The sequence below is a fragment of the Centruroides sculpturatus genome, unplaced genomic scaffold, assembly GCF_000671375.1.
Source record: "Centruroides sculpturatus isolate CEXI.00-Female unplaced genomic scaffold, Cexi_2.0 scaffold492, whole genome shotgun sequence".
Taxonomy (NCBI): Eukaryota; Metazoa; Arthropoda; class Arachnida; order Scorpiones; family Buthidae; genus Centruroides; species Centruroides sculpturatus.
The window spans coordinates 448,963-469,911 of record NW_019385105.1 but is presented as its reverse complement, the minus strand read 5'-3'; the positions used below and the strand labels follow the sequence as shown (position 1 = coordinate 469,911).

General features: G+C 27.3%; 1 protein-coding gene across 1 annotated transcript in view; it reads left to right on the top strand.

Annotated features, from left to right (window-relative positions):
* The first annotated feature begins 1,139 nt into the window (after positions 1 to 1,139).
* The window catches only part of LOC111634774 (amyloid protein-binding protein 2-like), a 30,611-nt gene continuing 10,801 nt past the window's right edge, over positions 1,140 to 20,949 (top strand). Inside the window, exons 1-6 of the mRNA XM_023379611.1 lie at positions 1,140 to 1,350; positions 9,362 to 9,450; positions 14,233 to 14,384; positions 16,893 to 17,016; positions 20,399 to 20,534; positions 20,917 to 20,949. Coding sequence (XP_023235379.1) covers positions 1,207 to 1,350; positions 9,362 to 9,450; positions 14,233 to 14,384; positions 16,893 to 17,016; positions 20,399 to 20,534; positions 20,917 to 20,949 — 678 coding nt within the window. The 5' untranslated portion in view covers positions 1,140 to 1,206. The remainder of the gene's footprint in view (positions 1,351 to 9,361; positions 9,451 to 14,232; positions 14,385 to 16,892; positions 17,017 to 20,398; positions 20,535 to 20,916) is intronic.

Sequence of the window (20,949 nt, the reverse complement as noted above, 5' to 3'; positions counted from 1 at the left end):
TTTCTAGGAACCAAGAAGTCTAATGCGTTATTATTAACTCTATATTAATTATAGTTGATAATGTTTTTAAAATTATTCACAAAAAATAGGACAGAGAGATAAGCTTCGCCCCCTCACTACGTCTCTGTGTAGATTCTCGAAAAATTCCCGTAAATTCATTATATACATGTGACTAAAATGAGTCATAATCAAAAGATCTTTAGTCATAAAAAGATTTTTTTTTTTTTTAAATTTAAAGAATGTTTTATACATTTATAAAATATTTTATCATATATATATATATAATTAATACAAATAGTTTACACATTTTGTTGTGTGTATAAATAGTACATAGAATCATAAATTCCTCTCTGCAACAATCACTTCATACACCTTACACCCACCATTAAGTAAAAAAATCCCAAATTAACTCGTGGCTCGCGGGTTTGCGCCCTAGCAACGAGTTAGCAGCCACGTGAAATTTTCCGGATTTTTTCACGTGTCTAACATTTGAATTTCCCATAGATCGTCCTCCCGGGAGGCATCTTTCTTGGCAAGTTGCCCTCGTGTCGGTTGTCATATTCCATCAAACCAAGTTAACAACGAAAGAAGAGATTCAAACTTAATAAATAAATTCGTGCATAGCCTACTTGGTGGCCCAAAACTAGATTAAGCAATACATTACAATTATTTTTTCGGTGTTTTTTTAAACCAGTTTTATACGTAAAAAAAAAAAACCTCCGTTTACCCGTACCCTTGAAATATATATATAGAACGGTTAACTGACTTTTGGACCACTTTGTATACGGTATAACGGTATAAATACGAGATTATATGCCTTGCTTTTACTTAATTATACTAAAAGATAAGTTAAATGTTTAATCGTCAAGGTGACGAGCTTTAACATTGAATAAAACTGAAAAAAAAAACAATAATAATAAACCGGTAGAGAAACTACATTCCAGAAATTCCGGTCTAGGTTAACCTGTCTATAATTTTAACTAAAATATATATAAGTGTGTGAAATTTAATACTTTTATTTTTGGTATTATTTCCCGTATTAATTTTATATAATAAAAAATTATCGTTGTTCCTTTTTTTTTTTGCAATTTATAATTTCGTTATACTTCCTACAGATGGCCAACCATGTTATGACGCCACCACGGAAGTGACGTCAAATAACGCGAGCAGAAAGATATATCCAGCAGCCTTCTGATCTGATTTGGTATGTTTAAGATGGCGTCGGCCTTGCATTGGATTCCCGATTCTTTGTACAATACAGCAATTACTACTGTCGTTTCGTGTTTTAATGTGTTTCAGAAAGAACTACGTACATTTCCCGAAAATGTACTGTTTGATATTTATTATAAAGTAAGTAATAAGGAGTGGTAATGGATATTTGTTAGATTTTTTTACATATGATACCTAATTTTGTTTCATAAAAATACATGTAATGGCTAATGTAAAGCTTTAATAAACTTACATTGGATATAACAAAAGAAAATGAGGGGTATTTAATGCATTAAACATAAAAAAACTGGCATGCAAATTCCATGTTATTAATTAATTACCATTTGTGGGAAGATTGCAAAGAAAATTACACATTTTAATCAATAATGCACAAATACAGATGATAATTTGTAAATTATCTTCCATTAAAAAACCCTAATGTCAATTCTATTAATTAAGTTATTTTTTCTTTTTTTAAATTAGAAAACATCAAATAAAATGATTATTAATACTCATAAAACAGTACATGTGTATATTTATGTTTGTATTTCAATTTTGTATACGTAATCTTGCTTGTTTTGTGTGAGAACAAAGCAAACTGTCCGTTGGCATAAAAGTTGTTTGTTTTTTGGTTATTTAAGTAAAAACGAGTGCTTTTTCACGTTTCAAAATGTCATCCTGATGATAAACATTCTTATTCTGTATCGAGCATGGCGAAGATTGTATTTATAGAAACTGCAAAGTGGTTGCCGTTCTCGCTTGTTTTGGACGATGCGGTTTTGTATTTTCTCGCTTTCCTGTATTTAACGTCCTGACGATTACGAATTTGTATAGGTTAATGGTAATTTTTAGGTTCTAGAGGAGGTCGCGGTATCCTCGTCTTCTGTAGATTGTAGATGGACAGCTTATTAAATGTCTCAAGTGTTGCCCGATCAAATACCGATAGACTTTATGAATAATTTATTATGGTATGTGTGTTAAATCTAACAAATAAATACATATATGTATTCACAGCTATTCTAATTCTAAGTATTATTGCTTTGTGTTGTTTAGTTAGCATTTTATATATTATTTTTGATATTCAAAACTGAATTTACTCAATTAGGATTTATTATTTTATTTTATTTTTTTTAATGTACTTTCATGATATCATTTTTCTTATTTTGATTGAATACATTAATACAGCTGAAAGAACTTACTGTTTTAATTGAGTTTTTAATAAAATTTTGTATTTTCTGTAATGCTTACAAGTATAATAAACAAACAATGAACTGGGATGATTTGAAAACATTTTTTTTATAACTGTAATAAAAAATATGGACTTCTATATTTTAATCTGTCTTGTTATGATTAGACAAAATTGTTTGAAAAAGTTTCTACTAATCTGCAATTAATTAATGTGAATATGTATTAATATAAACTATAATACTAATATTGGCTGTGTAAGTAGCCAAAAATGTTAGTATTAAAGCCTTTAACTAATTTAATTAGGTGTTATTTATAGGGATTATTTATATACGAAAAATTATATCCTAAAACAATGTTTATCAAATTTATCCTATGTTCTATTAACTGTTTTTATTACTTTGTAAATTATAATTATGATGTCAGTGTGACCTTCACAGATTCTAGTATTAGCTTTTTTGTAAATGATATTTTAATCATTTAATGTAAGAGAAAACTAGCTCAAATTCATCTTAAATTATTTAAATAAATTCTGTGAATATATCACTAAGTGTTTAGATGCATGGATAATGGGAAAATGTTTGTTTCATAAATTATTATAAATTGATATTGAAGAGAATGATTATTTTAAATTATTATTTCTTTATAAACAAACTAAATGCTTATTGATGTGACATTTGCTATTGTTAAGTTTATATTTATTTAATAACTATAGTTGAATATATAAAATTTTTTTATAAGATAAGCTTTCTATTTGGCTTTGTATATGTATAAATTTCACAGTAATTCTGTAGGCTATATCTTGGCATTAATGTTTTTAAATGCTCTGATATATACTGTATATGCCTGTATGTAACTCATATTTCTCTAGAACTAGGGGTTGACTTATATGGTGGGTATGAAATACAATTATTTGTTGCAGAATTACTACTTTTTGAAAATGATTGCATTTCATAAAGTGGTACAGTTCTTTTAATCAGTTTGCTATGGCTAATAATTGCTGTATGCCACTTTCATCAGACTTGCCACAAATATTTCCAAAAGTTAGAGTTCCAAAGTCTAAAAGTTGCATTTGATCAGCTTACTGTATGTAACATAATTAATATATAAGTAAAAAGTTAAATTTAAAAATTCATGCCAAGCTTTGTATAGTTTCTGGATGAAAATTCACTGAGGACGTTCTTAACGGAATTTCTGGACACATGGTTTGAATTTAAAAATTCTGTTGTTTTGGAACATTCTTCACGTTCGGTTTGTTAAAATGTGTTCATTTCACCTGAAGACGACAATTATACACTCGTTGAAAGTGCTTGTGTTAATGCTAAAGGAACTTTATTAATGCTGAACTCAGTGAATTTTCATCCAGAAACTATAATTAATATAATATTAAAAGTTTAGTATAATCAAACACTGTACAGTATTCTGTTTTCAGCAGTTTGATGTGTCAGCTTGAATAATGCCGATATGAATAGCAGAACATAAACAAAGGCATACTACAGATTTACTATCATATATTGTACGTGGCAGTATTATCAGCATACTATACTTTGCACACTATTAATGTTTTATTGGAGATATTGATTTTGTCTTGAATGTAATTTACCAGTAGGCCTGATGTACAGGGTGTCTCGAAAGGGAGTTTACAACTTCAAACTTTTATCATGGCTTTGAATTGACATATAGGAACCTACTATGATTCAAGTGATGTACCGGCTTAAAAGAGTTTTTACATCACCGTATTGGACTGTTGTTGTGAAAGATAAGCTGATCAAAACTTTTCTGGCATGTTGGATTGATAGAGGCAGCCTAATTGCCTGGCCTCCTAGGAAAATTCAACAACAGTAATTCTAAATTTACCATTTACAATACAAATGTATACATATCTTTCCTCAACAATGTTATAATAAAAAACATTAAGTGAGGACTTGCTAAAATTTGTTATCAGTTCATTCTGTAGTTGTGATACAATTACAACTACTGTAGTTAAATAAGTTGTAAGAATCTGATATTTTTGTAATGCAATTTGTAATGCAAATGAAATAAAAATACAAAATTCTACAATAAAATAGTTTGAAAAAACTAAAAGATTAAATATTAAAGAGCTAAATAAAATAAATTAGTATTTTTTGACTTTAAACCATTCAAATAACAAAATGTTTTAAGAAAAATGATTGTTGTTTAGTAAAATGCCTTTCTTTTTTAAAAAAATACTCATTCATTCATTTTTAGCTTATTCATTATTATTTTTCCTTATTCATCCAGGTATTTTTACAATAATTGATAAGTTTTACTATCTATAATACTATTTTACTATACAGTATTTGTTTATTTTTAACAGATTACATTTAGTAAATAAATGTTTTCTTTAATGTACTTTCATGATATCATTTTTCTTATTTTGATTGAATACATTAATACAGCTGAAAGAACTTACTGTTTTAATTGAGTTTTTAATAAAANATTCATTATTATTTTTCCTTATTCATCCAGGTATTTTTACAATAATTGATAAGTTTTACTATCTATAATACTATTTTACAATACAGTATTTGTTTATTTTTAACAGATTACATTCAGTAAATAAATGTTTTCATAAATTTATGGTAATTATGATGTCTCATTATGTGTTAAAACTGCAATGAATGAGTATTTTTTTTAAAAAAGAAAGGCATTTTACTAAACAACAATCATCATTTTTCTTTAAACCATTCAAATGACAAAAAATTTTAAGTCTAAAACTTCACTGTAGTTATCAAGAATTTTTTGAAAGTTGCCTTTTTTTGTTTTTTTTTTGTATAAGCTTTAAAAAAGTTGTTGTTCAAAAATTTTATCTATCTTTGGAGAGAGATATCTTTCACATTTGTCTTTTAATGTCATTGAGATTTTTCCATTCAGCCTTTGTTAAGTTAAAATTAAATATTATTGTCAGGATTAATACTTGTCATGAACATCACTGATTGGACTTGTAGTTTGTTGTTTAATTAATTAATTAATTTGGGTAGCTGTGGCACACCAGTTAAATTGTTGTATCCATTGTTTAAATTAGATATGTTTTCTGCTGTAAAATCATAATTTGAGAGTGTAAACTTTGCCGTTCAATGTATACATGGTTGTTAGAGTTAGTGCCATTGGTTTAAATATCAGTGTCAATCATTTTCTTAAATTTATTTCATGCCTTTTATTTCAAAGATGGATGTTTGTTACACTCACAAAAAATCCTGATAAGACTCATTTTAACACTTTTGGTACTTTGACACTGTAAAGAGATGGGATAGGTTGAGGAGGACAAACTGCATATTGCATACAGAACCTTTGCATTTTAGTGCATGAATATTGCAACATTGTATATAACAAGTCTAATACAAGACAATAAATATTAAAAGTATTTTTACAAAAATGTTAGGTTCTTTTGAACAGGCTTTCTTATTCATATCTTTCATAGCATTACAATTATCTTGGCTTAAAATTTTTATATGATTCTGTTAGTCACTGATTACTGGTTTAGATGATTATTTTGTTAAATGTGATTGATTTATTAATTTATTTCTAGTTGATTCGTTTTTTGAAACCGTGTTTTCATATTTATTTACTATTGAACACAAGACTGTGTTATTAAAACACTTGACTCTTTATTCAACTGAATAAAGAGGAAAAATGCCAAGTGTTTTAATAATAACACAGTCTTGTGTTCAATAGTAAATAAATTTATTTCTAATCGATTAATGTAGATATAAGCCATAATTATTTAGTATTTGTAAAAGCCATAAAAAAATCTTATTGAATGTAACATCAAACAAAAGCATAAGTTTTTAATTTTAAAATTTGCTGAAAAACATTTAAGCAGATGCACAACTCCATAAGAAAACACTAGAAATCATTGAAGAAATATTTTTTGAAACTACACAACCCATCATCTGATTCTACAGAATTGCAATGAAAAATGCCTTTTGTTTTTTGTTCCAATTCTATGATGATGGGAGTGTAATTTCAAAAAATGTTTAATCTGAAATAAATCTTGGATTAATTCAGTGATTCTAGTGTTATGCTATTTTTCTTCCAGAGAAATATTTACACATTTACATGCTTTGTCATTTTAAGCTATATATTCTTCACTTAACTAATTGACATAATTAATGACTAAATTTCTAGAATGACATTCTATTGAATTACAGTTATATTATCTTATTTTAAAATATATTTATTTATAGGAAGAAAATACAAAATTAAGGATAAAAATATTATTTTTTAGATTAAAAAAATATCCAAGTATTTAAGTAACCTTCTGATTTTAAAATCAGAAGGTTACTTAAGTATGCAAGAATTAAATAAGTTTACTAGTGAATGAGTGCCTTGGACCTTTATTTCTTAATTTTTGATTGATGTGGGACCAAAGGAAATAGAGTAAACAGATACACAAGAGGTCTAACTATTGTACCTTACCTTTAGTCATCTTATGTCTTCATTTCTACTTAATAATATAATTTTGTTTGAAAAATTATAGATATCAAAATTAATAAATATAATTCCTATAAACTTGTATTCTTTATTTATTTTTTTCTTTTTTTGTTGCATTTATATTGTGTCATACTTGGATATAAACAGAATAAATTCATTGGGCTACAATTTGAAAAAATTGTATACCTATAAATTTCCACTGTTGTCTGTCTTTCCTCAATCTTGAGAATAGATTTAGATGAAAGCCACGACCAGATATGGAAACATTAAGGGCAGGAGGCCCCAATTAACTATATACAAACTTCAGATGCAAACTGGAAATCAAGTTATTTTAATTCAAAACTTCCCCTAAATAGCAGTTAATAAAAGACTGGCACAACTCCATTGCTAATAGAAAAGTACAATGTACAGGGGCAAGACACTACAATACTAATTTGAAGTAGAGATTTGTATATTTTAAATGAAATAAATTAAAAATGTGATTAAAAATTGCAATTCAGCATTGTGATGATGTCACAATAAATAATTGCTTGTTTTAAGTACTTTTTTATATGACTATATCCTAAATATTTTTTTGTTTAAATATTAAAACATTCACAGGAAGACCTAAGCCAATAGATTTTTATCGAATTAGATAATAAATTGTGATAATTTGATGTACCAGTACCTAACAAATTCAGAGACTGCTGCTAGCTCTGCTTATTGATCTGATAAGACTGTTTTGCATATGTTACTATGAACTGCTTGGATACATGTAAAGGTTTCATAATCCTGTCAGTCAAAACAATTTAGTCACTTTTGGTGCAATTGCTAGATCTAATGAACTAACTACAGTTTCAGCTTTTTTGTATAATTGATATTGCTTGGTATTCAGACTTCAAAATTAATATTTTAGAAAACTTTTTTTAATTATATGCTTTTGCCACTGATTGTTTCAGAAATTTATTTTCTAGTGACTATATGTACATACTGAAATATCTTAGATCAGCAGTTCCCAATTTATTTTAATTATGGAACCCTTTTCACCTGGATAAAAAGTATTGAAACGTGACAATCTGCACTCTGATAATAAATAAAATAAATCAAAAATAGAATATACAAAAAGATTGAATTAATAATATTTGCTTTTTTATTATTAAACTGATAATTAATATGAAGGGTGAATTTTCACATGTGGTTTTTGTCAGTGGATGTGGTGAGAGTTCAATTACTGGAATATTAATCAAATGCATTTGATTTTTTTTTTTTTTTTGTAAATTGCTAATGAACACTGAAATATTCAAATATTACTAACCCTGGGCAACAGTTTCTTTGATAGGAATAAACACTTTAGTTTTCAAATACAAAGAATTGGATACATACAATAGGAAAAAATTAATACATGATTGATCTTCCACTGTTAGATTCAAAAATTGTATAATTTTGAATTTAACAGAAACAATCATTCTTTCTTGAAAATTTTTATATAAAAAAGTGTGTTTTCTATTTTAAATATATTGCTTTCTCATTACTCCATTCTTGATCTTTTTTTAAAACTTATAGCAGATTTTGTAAGTTGAGGCCATAATAAAAAGATGGTCACAGATAAAATTGTTCATTGCTACAAGTCTTTTAACTGTTCACATTTGCACTAATTGTATTATTTGAGTAATTTTAACACAATAAATTTTGTTAGTAGTGTATTATATAATAGTATCTTTTAAACAACAATGTTTCTGTATGAAATTATTGTTGTTATATACAGGTGATTGATTCTTAATCCATCAGTTATTTAGAAGAAAAACTTAAGTTTGAATATATAGAATTTCTACAATAATAAATTGAAGCTTTAATAACACCCATGCTTTTTGTCAAAAATTTCTGAAATTTTGCAGGGAGGTTCATATATTAATGGATTAATGCTATTAACTTTTGATGGTTAAAGGTCGAGGGAGTGGGGCGATAAAGGAGAATCGTGTCATATCTCGAGTAGGGTCTGACCTAATGAAGGTTGTACTCGTTATTAGCATTTACAATTTTTATAAAACTCATCCTTACCCTCAAAATTAAGCTTTTTCCTGTTTAGTAATAATTAATTATATAAAAAACTTTTTAAACTAAAATATCATAACAGATGGCACTCCATGCAGTTTTAAATGTCATTACTTAGAAAATTCAGCAATTCATTACTGGAATGTTTACATGTGATTTCTTAAGCCATGAAAAATTTAAATTACATTTAGATTTGAGATTGCAATTTAATTTAATAAATTCTCAAAAATTGAATCAAAGCATTTGTTAAGTGTTTCATAAAATATTTAAAAAAATTACAAAATTAATTTAATAGTAAGTATGTTTACAATTTACAGTATGGCCAATATTTAAAAATAAGAAATTATATCCATTTCTGTTTAGAAGATTGCATAATTGTGGTATCTTATAGAAACATAAATTTAGTCATTAAAATATTCACAAAATATGATATATTTATAAAAGTAAACTTATAATTTCATTATTAAAATTTTTATTTTAGTTGTATAAACAAGGACGACTTTGCCAGTTGGGATTTGAATTCTGCAATCTGGAAGTCTTTTCTAGAGTACTCAAGGTGAAAGATAAACGGTAAGAATAAAATTTAGAAGTCTACTATCTTTTAAAATAATATAATAAAAATGTATGCTGTTTATTATCATTGTATTATTATTATAAATTTTAAGGAAATTAAAAAATGATATAAAATTGTAATGCTAGATGATCTGCTGAATTATCAGGCTGTAAAATGCCTAATACAATTGTATATACAAAGTAATTTGTTTAGTGGTAGATGGTTAAGCTGTCATCTCATGATAATTATAGTAAATTAATTTTAATTTAGAATTTCTGGAAGAAAAAAATCAGCTCAGAGTGGGAATTGAACACAGAACTTCTAACTCTGCAGATGCATTACGAATTACGCTATCTGGCCCCCTATCTAAATAACCTGTACAGTTTTATCTAAATAGTTCTAGAAGCAAAGGTCAGGTGGAGATCTAGGTTGTGTAACTGGCAATGCATCTGCACAGTTAGAAGTTACAGATTCAAGTCCCTGCTCTGAGACAACTCTTTTCTTCCAGAAATTCTAAATTAAAAGTATCGTGAGATGGTGGCTTAACTACCTGTATCTAGACAAATGACTTCATATCTAATTATTAACTTAGTCTTATCATAGCCTAATTATTTGGCAAGATTGTCTGGCTTTAATCAAAATGTAGGTTTGTGGAGTTGTTGTTTATATATAAAATTGTAAAACAAAGTTTACTATATAGTATATAAATTTTTGATGTTGGGAATTAGTTGATATTTGAGATTAACACTTTCTACATTATTAAGTAATTTTTTTCCATAATTATACTATTTTAATTATTCTTTATTATTTTTAGTGTTATTAAATAATCCATATCATCTTACTTTACTTTTATTCTTAAAGAAAAATGAGTTGTTTCAGTTAATGCCTTTAAAAATATTTAATATTTAAATGGACAATTTGATATATACTACATGTGTATAATTTATAATAAATTGTTTTTTATACATGTAAATAATTACTCCATTGTTCTTTTTATATTAAAATATCTATTTGTTTTAATTTGAATTCAATCCCCTTACTTTATTTTTCTTTATATTGCCAATAAATGGATCAATTATAGATCTTGCTTTTGGATAATCAATGTAATTTATTTTCTTGTTTTCTGTCTTGTGACCATTACACAACTCTAAGCTGATATTTCTGAAGAAGAACATTTAAACTTGACTAGGGAAAAGTTGAGAATAAACTATATATTACTAGTTTGTGTATCATTAGAATACATTATTTTAGTACCTAGTGTACTGGTGGTTATGGGATTATGTTGGTACACAGCAAGCTTCAAGCCTGCAACTTCGTAAGAATAAAATGAATGCAGCCCTCTGGAAGTCTACAAAGTCTCTTTTCCACTCTCATCCAAAAAAAAGGTGGCTTATCACTGCTTTAAATTATTTGTGCATAAAATTAAGGTTAAGTTGTAATTGTACCTAATAACTTAGTTTTTAAAACAACTTTTATAGTATTGGAAGCAATTTTTTATTTTGGCTTTTTAATAATGGTTACCACAGATATGTCACTGAATAGTTACTGTATCTATCTATACATTTAATTTACATTGATACAGCCATGCAGTGCTCTTATAAGCCAAAACAAGATGGTACACACAAGCATCCTATGCTTATTTGCACAGAAATATGATATAATATTTTTAAGGTAATATTAAAATAGAATTTGTTTTTGCTTGTTTGTTTGGGCATTTTTAGATTATTTATTCTATAGAAAATACCTGTTCTTCTTTTATGTTGACAGATTAATTAATTGTGAAAAAATATATTGTATAAACTAATATGGTGGACCATGTTAAATTCTATTATTTCACAACTCTTAAATAGATCTAATTATCTTAAATTTAAAAAAAATATTGAAGTACCATATAACAATTTAAATAAATAAGGGAGATTTTGTAAAGTAAGTGAGAAAAGAAAATTTCTCTCATAAATAAAAAGCCATCTTTATTTAGAGGTCATTTTTGTGTCTCTCAAAGGAAACCTTTTAAAGCAGTTTTCACTGTATCTAAAAGATGATTATATGTATATAAATAGTGTGTGTATAACATGTAGATACTTGAGTCATGATGTCATGATTAATGAAAATAAAGCTGCTTTGTTGAAGAAGAGAAATGAGTTTTTCAAACAATTACTATAAACATTGTGTTCTGTATATAAAATTTTAGCTACTATACTAAAATACAGATAAAATTAATGATTACAGTATTTGCAATAATAGAAAATGGATTCTTCTCAACTAATTTTATTTTTAACACTGAGAAGATCAAGATGTTATAAAGAACCCAAGGAGTGGGTACATATATTAATTAGAAACTTTAATTATCAGTTTCATTATAGCAGAATTAGACCCAAAAAATTATTAATTTGATATTTACTGTTATTGATCATGTCTTGAAAAATTAGTTCACATTCATATTAATACAGGTATTAATACAGGCCAAAATATAATGATTAACAAAAAAAAAAACTTCAATATTCTTGTAAAGAATTTTTATTTTTGATTCATTAGATGTTATTTACTTGCTGTTGGTATTGCTAATGTATTTTCATAAGATAAAGCTTTTAAATTCTGTTTAAATTTTTACAATTATATTTTATTTTTGTATACAAATGTTATTTTATGATTATGACAACAGTAAGCTTTTAGTAATGACATGAAGGTGAACAGCAACTAGACCTTCATGTTGTTACTATATTCCTAAACAGTTGGTGAATAGAATAAAACAATTCTATTCACCAACTATTTGCTAAGTTGTTTCACAAGCATGGTCTCAGTGTTAAGTATCAGACAGAAGTCAAAGATTATAATTTGGATTTATACCATCAGAGTAGAGATTTTAACTTTTTTCATTTCTGTAAGTCAAGGTCATCAGATCACGCTTTTGCACCTCATTAAAAAAAGGCTCAATTTTTTTTTGTAATGCAAAATTTTATTATTACTTAAAAAATATTTATCCAAAAAGTATATTTTAACAAAAACTGTATTTTCTTTGAATATTTATAAATGTATATATGATTTATCCCTCTGCTTGTATTCTGTTTTTTAAAAATTTCAATATATAACTAGTTCAGACACCATTATTTTCTAGGAATTATCACATCCACAGACTCTGAAAATACTAGCCAATCAATGACTTTTTACTTATTTTACCCAGATGCATTTCAGAAATTATAATATTTTTCTCCTCGGTGGACTTTCTTTCATACAAGCTAAACTATGCACAAACACTTTTGTCCATAAACTAGAACCAATTAAGGGAGATTGTTTAAAAAATATTATGCAAAAAAGAAGGATGTTGGATATTTTAAAGATTATATCAGATGCTAAAATGACTTGTGACCAATTACAATTAACTATTTAAGATATGGACATTGATCTGACAGGTGGAACTACCAATAATGATAGAAGATAATAGATAATTGTAGGAACAAGTAAAAAATACAACTAGATATGAAGCAATGGAGTAGGATCACCTCAAAAACCTATAGAGTTTTCTTGACTTCAGTGAGTTCAACAGAAGTCAATCTGTCAAATATTCTTGATAATATTGTGGAAAAGGGTAATGAAGTTGCATCTAATATGTCTGTTTGAAATTGTACTTGGAAATTAACACATTTACAACACTACTGGTGAATTTGCATATTTAACTCTAGCCATCACAATGGCACATCACCATAGTGAAATGAATGCTGTTTAGTTAAACTTATATATGATTATCATTATAATTAAACTTATAATGAATTTAACTTCTTATATTGAGTTTATCCTTGATATGTGGCTGTACATAAAGAATTTTTACTATTGTATATCATTTTTAAAGCATAAACATTTATTTGATAGAAATGATATATGAAGTTGAAGTATAATGAATGCATAAGCATGTGTGTTGTAGCCAGGTTCTGGATATAAGTGACCACAGCTGTTGATTGACACATTTATAGCTATAGTGGCCATCATCTTGCCACCATAGCTCTAAATGTGTGCTATAAATAGAAAATGGTGGCCATCATTTTCTTGTAAAGCTGTTTTATAAAAATGGCGATAATACTGTGGCTGTACTTTGGAAATTTTGTCTTTGTCAGAGTTTACTCTGAGAATCACTACTCAAAGTTATCAGGAAAAGATAACTTGATTTGAGAAAATGAGATCTGAAAGTTTACCACAAAGCTATTACTTCATAAGTTGTTGAAAATGTCACTACAACTTTGAACAGTCAATGAATAATGTTACAGGTTCCAATAGTGTGTGTAGTGTTACAGCAGTCTTATATATTCTATTGCATAGTGTGGAAGATACTGAGAAAGTTGGTGTATTGTCATCTGGATAAGATCAGCCACAACCAGCAGTTGTTTGCATTTGGCAAGGAAATTCAATTGACCTTTGCACTAACTTATCTTGCCAGAATGGAAGTAAATACATCGTGGCCATGAAAAGATTCTTTGTAGCGACTAGTCTATTTGTGCCTAATACAAGATTCGTATCTGTGATCTGCAGAACTAGGAATTCATTTACTCTGCTGCTAGATTGATAAAAATTTAATATGACATAACTTGATGATTGAAAGTTGATTATTTACATAATGAATACTATCACTAGAATTTTTAAAAGATTAACACTTACATTTAGTTTTCTATATGAATTTTCATGAATGTTTGTATATAAAAGTAATATGAAATAATGGCAACAAAATTGCAAACAGTTTATATAATTTTAATTAAATAAATACAATAATACTATTTAATTTTAAATTTATAAATTAAACTATTTTTCAGTCATCTTCTACATCACTGTTTTCAAGCTTTAATGGATCATGGTGCTCATACATCTGAGCATTTAGCAGATGCTTATTATCAACATTGCTTAACTGTTAAGCATTCTTCAGTTCAAGTGAAAGATAGGACAATTCAACTTGGTCTTTCTCTAGGTAGGTTTTTGCATATATGTGAAAATATAAATTATATTGTTGTTCATATACACATCTAAAAGTTCTTTATAAGAAAATTAAAGTTAGTCAATATACCTGTATACAATAAAGAAAATTTCTTACAATTAAAACCTGTATAAATTACTCAGTCATGACAAATTAGAAGTGTTGTGTTGTTTTACAGTAGACCCCCCTATAACGCTTAGATACGTTCCACGCTAACCGAAAATTACGTTGTAGGAATGATTAAATACATGAGCCATTCGCAGCCCGATAGGTGGGAACTNATTAAATGCTTTAACTGCATGTGGTTTCCATGTGCCTGCCATGTTTGCATATTTCTAATACAGCATTTGTATATTGTAATAATATCTGAAAGAATAAATTTTGTGATTATAATGCCCATTTTTTTAATTGTTGTTGATTATAACACACATAACATAGCAAAAAAATATGTTAACATGTATTTTTTTGCTAAAAAAACATATTAGATTTATTAATTATTAAGATCTGTATAATAATGATTAATAATAATTTCATTTATTTAGACGGCATTAGATGTTCGCCAGTGTGTATTTGGTGGTCATAACTTGCATGTTGCCATAGCACACGAAGATCTGGCATATGCTTCTTATGTTCATGAATACAGTTCTGGAAAATTTCAACATGCTAGGTAAGGTTATTAAACAATTCTTTAATTTAATTATGATTTTTAAAAAACAAAACACACACTTTTAATAATTTTTTTTTACTCTGTTCTGTGGACACTAAGAGGGCCTTTTTTTAGCAAGCCCATTATAGGTTTGTCCTGACTCACAATAGGTGTTTTTTGGGGGCAGCTGGGTGGGAAGGACAGGACCATCCATGAAAAATTCTGGGGTTTTTCCATCATGTCTAGATTCAATTCTGGGTCCCCAGAGTGGTAGACTGCCACTTTAACTGCTTGCTCATCCTGCCAGTGCCTTTTTAATATCAATACCAGATTATTTTATCATTAATAATGCTGAACTAATGGGAATCTTCTTTAATATACCAGGATAAGTTACTTATTATTTTGGTATATATTTTAAGTCTTATTTTTCTGTTACAGTAATATCTAAAGATAATACTGTATATAATAGGATAAAGAATATTAATATCTACTGTTTTTTTTTTTTTTAATTTGATACACTAACAATTTTATATACTACTTATTATTTAAATATTTTAATTAGTGTAACTGTTAGTATATTAGAAAAGATAGTTTGTATGAATTTTAGATGTATTTTAGTTCTGCATTGTCCATATTTGAGGCAGAGCATTAGCAAAACCTCAAATAGAATTGAATTGTGTTCATTCTCAAAATCTTTTTGATCAATTTTGATTAAACATTGTCATTTTTCATTAGTTGAGATGAGGAATTCAAGAATGCAAACAAATAGGGTCTCTGACTTCATTTTCAAGATATAAGGTCATTTCATGAGTGCATGCGACAAAACAGTATCACAAATTGTGCAATGATGTCCCAAGGTCACTAGCACATCTTCTGTGTTGCTTATTTCTATAAGTTAAGTTTGTTCTCAAATTTGATGGCCTAATTTTGATAAAACTTTGCCATTTTATATTGCTTGCAATAAAGAGTCCAAAAACAATAAATTTAAATGTAGAAACTGGTCCTTGATTTTATTTTTGATATAAAATGGGGTCAAAGTGATAATGTCCATGCTCCTTGAGCACTTCTTACAGAATTTAGGGGTGAAATAAAAAGAAACAAAGCAATTGGCATCAATTGCTTTTAGTTTTGGTTTTTTTTTTCGTATATGGCAATGCGACACATGGACAATTTGCTGAGGCGAATACCTCTCTGGAGGTCTAGGGAGTTTTATGGGAAATTGGCTCCTATTTAGATGTTACTGATGTGAAGAAAACTTGGAAATCTCCACATAGCTCCCATTGGCCAGGCATGAACTCAACCAACTACCACTGTAAAGTGGTTTTATCTACTTTGTCACTGGTAGGCATTGGTATCCATTACTTTGTTCTTGGATTGCCTCTCCATGTCATAAAGTGCAAGGATCATCTGTGTGCCCAGCCAGTGAAATGATCACCCCTCTCATGACTTGCAGATGTAAAGAGAGTCTGTTTTATAGTGACAAATGTGTCTGAGATGGTCAGGTACAAGGATCACCTTCTCTGTGTCTAACAAGTGCAAAGATTGCTTCTTTCTTTCCGACTCTGCCTCATTTCTCCTACAATATGACAAAGTTGGACAATGTCCTCCTTAAAAATCATTTTATGTAATTGACATTAAATGATTTGTATTTATGTTGAAAACCTAAATATTGTACATTTACAGGTCAGTTATAATAAAATCTTCCATATTGTCCACTGTGATAATTGGACGAAAAATATTTGGAAGTTAAAGCTTTATTACCTATTCAAATGAAAAACTAAATTAAAAAAATAAATACAATTTATTATTGAATAGTAATTTCTCATATAAACTTTGAAAATAAATTCTTATTTCAGGTAGTATTTTGAGTGATGCAGGTTGGTTTCTTGATGCTGAAAAAATAATGAAATCATGTATGGAAATCTGTAAACAGTTGAAAGATCCTCCTCATCTAAATATATTGTTGGAATGTTGCATTAGGTAATTAACAAGTATATTTATAAAATTTTCATGCATGTTACAAAAATCTTTATAAATTTTATTGTTAAGAATATATTAAAAATGTTTGATATCAGTTTTGTAACTATATCCTTATATATATATATATATAGTGTTACATAATACTAACTATTTTTATATATATTTACAAAATAGAAATTTTAAGTCCTTTGGTTTTAATAAGTAGTTTTGTAAACTAGTGTTTTGAACAAATGATAAGTTACCACTTTCAGCAGAATATATTTTATTTGTGAAATGTTTATTGGCTGACCAGACAGCCATCCTCGGATTGAACCACTAATAGATTGAATATAGAATACTGTATTTCTGCACTTTTTTTTGTTTTTTGCCATTTTTTATTAATCGAGATGCCAAAAATATGCAAATTATTTTTAAAAGTACATTATATCAGTATTTATTCACTATTTATTCAACATTTAGCACAATACAGTTCTATATAGAGAGAAATTTTTCCTCTTAAATCTGCTGACCCATCTTTGACTAGCCTTAAATTCAAGGGAAGAAATATTTTGTCTGAGCAATATACTGCAAGCCCATGATTGCAGAATATCATGTGTTACAGCACAGCCATCGTTGCATGTTTGTTCAACATATCGTAACAGTTTTTTCTCAAGTTATTTATACTTTCCAGTCGTGGGACCACAAAATGTTCTCACATTGGACCTTTGTTGCTTAGAGCTTGTTTTTGTTTACACCAGTAGTGAACAAGTGCCTCACTGATACCAAATTTTCATTTGTCCCCTCAATTTCTGTTCTGCTCTGCAAAGCAGATTAGTTCAACAGTTTTACCAGACAGTATAAAATTAGTTTTTTATTGCATCTTAAAGTTGCAGTTAACTCTACTCAGTATGACACTAATAAACCTACTAAAGTGCTATAAAGCATTACAGTTAAAAACAGCCTTTATTCTTCACTCTTTTAAGCCTCCAGTAAGTACAAAGATAATGTACTGTTAAGTTTATACAAGGAAATGAGGGTAAACGAAGCACCTATATACTGTGAAATTTCTTGTTGGCTGATTTATCCTATCTCCTACACTAAGTGATTCAGTATGAGAAGTCTTGCATTTTTCATGTGAAAAATACTTTAATATTTTGTTTTCCCTAAAAACATTTCTTAGAAATATGGGAGCAAAAGATATTCAGGTAAAAATATGCATGGAAATATGATACATACAGTTTCAAAATTTAAAAAATGGTTAATGCTATTTATGATTAAATAAGAATTTAAGCGATTTTTCATAACATGTTTGCATATTGCTAACTTTTCAATGTTGAAATTGTTGATACATTGTAAAGTTAACAATATACAAACAACATACTATGAAGAGTTTATGCATCAATTATAAAGATGCTAGTTACCTGCCCACAGCTTGTAAGTACAGTATGTTTTAAACCATTAAAAGGGACATTGATACTTGTCTTCAGTTTATTAATGAATTTTTCTCATTTATAGTGTATTTTTATTTTATTTGTATTTGATGTATTTATTTTACTTATCTGTTTTCACTTCTTAAATTTTAAAAATATATGTATTCTACAATCTGTATTTGAATTTATTAATGGTTAATCATGAGGATGGTTTCCCAATCAACCACAAATGTTTGATAAATAAGATATTTTTCTGGAAGATGTGAGAACTGTTATTGTTTGATTTTTACCTGAAAAGTTACATAAAATAAAAGCACAGTTAACACAGGAAGATTATTTAAGATTGATTTTATTTTAATATATATTTACTAGAAAAATTTAAAACATTTTTCTTGCCATTTAATTGAATANTATGAAGTAGCTTTATCAGTTGGTCATTTAGCTTCTCTCTATAATTATGATATGTTACTCTTTGAGAAAGCAGAGAAGTTGTATTGTCGATCAGTAAGCATTGGTAAGAGAACATTTTATTATATATTTTGTTCTAGAAATATATTAGTGTTCAGAAAATTTTGTGAATAAACTTTAGCTATTTCACGAATTTATATTACACTTCAAACAAGTTTTTTCATTTTCCTGATTCAAAATAAATTAATTTTCTAATTTATTGTTGGGCTGCAGTTTTTAAATTGTAGACTTATACATTCTCACTCTTGTCCGTTGTCTGTCTTTTGTTAATCTTGAATGGAGTTAGATGAAAATTGAGATCAGCTAGGGCCAGAGGTTCAAATAACTATATACAAACTTCTGGCCAGGACTGGAAGTCACATGATTTTTCAAATTAAAATATGATTTAAAATTGCAGCTCAGCATTGTGACAATGTCATAATAATATATACTGTGTTTGATTTTTACTATTTACTTCTAATGATTGGTAATTTTTAAATGATGCTAATTTTTATTAATATTAAATGAATAGATAAAAAGGTTTCTGTAATTGTGTAATGCAGTGCAGCATATTAATGATACTGCACTTTGTGCATTATCATATTAATATGTCAAATACTTTCTAGCATTATAGGTCTATAATATAAAATTGATAAAAAATGAATTTGAATACTACAAATACTTTCAACGTTGCATCATATGTACAGACAATGCTTCTAGCATCTCTGGTGTAATTTGAGATAAGTAGTAGACTATATCAATGGAAAAAATTTTTAAAAAGGATTAGCGTATGAAAAAGATTGGGAACTGATTTAGAGCAATGCACAAATAAAAGAATTAACTGAAATAATAATTCATAGCAGTATAAAATACGGAGTTTAAATCTTAAATCACAGCAAGAAAATTCTCTAGTAAAGCAGATATATAGCCTATGTTTGTAATGATATACACAAATAATACACCAGAAATTTGAAAACGTTAGAAAAGTTACGTTAATGATTAGATGCTAAAGTAAATCTTGATATATGTAACTGGCATAAAAAATTAGTATATGAAAAAAGTATTTCAACAATATAAAATATTTTATGCTTTAAATGTAAAAGTATGAGTTCTAATGTTAAAAGTTTATGAAAAATTTTTAAAACTTGGATACCATATTTTTATTTCTTGGATGAGATTTCTTCTATAATTTTAAATGTAATATAAATCTGGAACTTTGCCTTAATTTGACGTTACATTCCAAAACTTGTATGAGCTGAAGCTGGGTTATGAGTCTGAAAATGTTTCTCATTGATTAAAAAATTTTTGGTCTAGATTTTTTAATATTTTAATCCTATAGAATCTTAGTTTTTCTAAATTTATATTTTTACAGAGTACATTTATTCTGTTTATATTCTGTTGATTTACATATGTAATATTTATGTAAGAATGTGAAGAGACAATGTAGTTATTGACTAATCTATGATTGAGAAAAACATTTTCTCTAATTACTCAAATATTTAAAAAACTGATACAATTATTTTTTGAAATCTCCATAATTATCATTTCAGGAAGATATGTAAAAACTTATTTATTCACTTATTAAAATCTTATTCCATATTACAGGCATATAGGTGGAGTTTAGAAGCATTAAAATGTTTAAACTCAAGTTTACCTATTAAGGTAAGATAATCTAAAAGTATTCTCAATTCAGTTTAAAAATTGTAGTTTTCTTATTATTCTAATAAGTTAAATTGTAAAATTTAGGAATAAGATTGATTTCAGAAATCAGATAACTTTTGGCTTTGTTATCAAAGTGAACTGTTGAAAATAATGTAGTAATAATGTACTATTTTATTCCATATCTGTACTTCATTATAAGAATGTTTTTGGTCACATCTTGATATCTTGAATTATAAATTTTTAATAGGATTTTATATTGAATAATTTTTCTTTAAGAAAATTTTGTGAACATAATATAAATTGATTATAATATAATAATAATTAAATTTGATCAGATTTCTTATGTTTTATTAATGCATAAATATGTATATTTTTAATTTAGACAATTATTCATGTTCTTCGTCAAGCTGCTAAG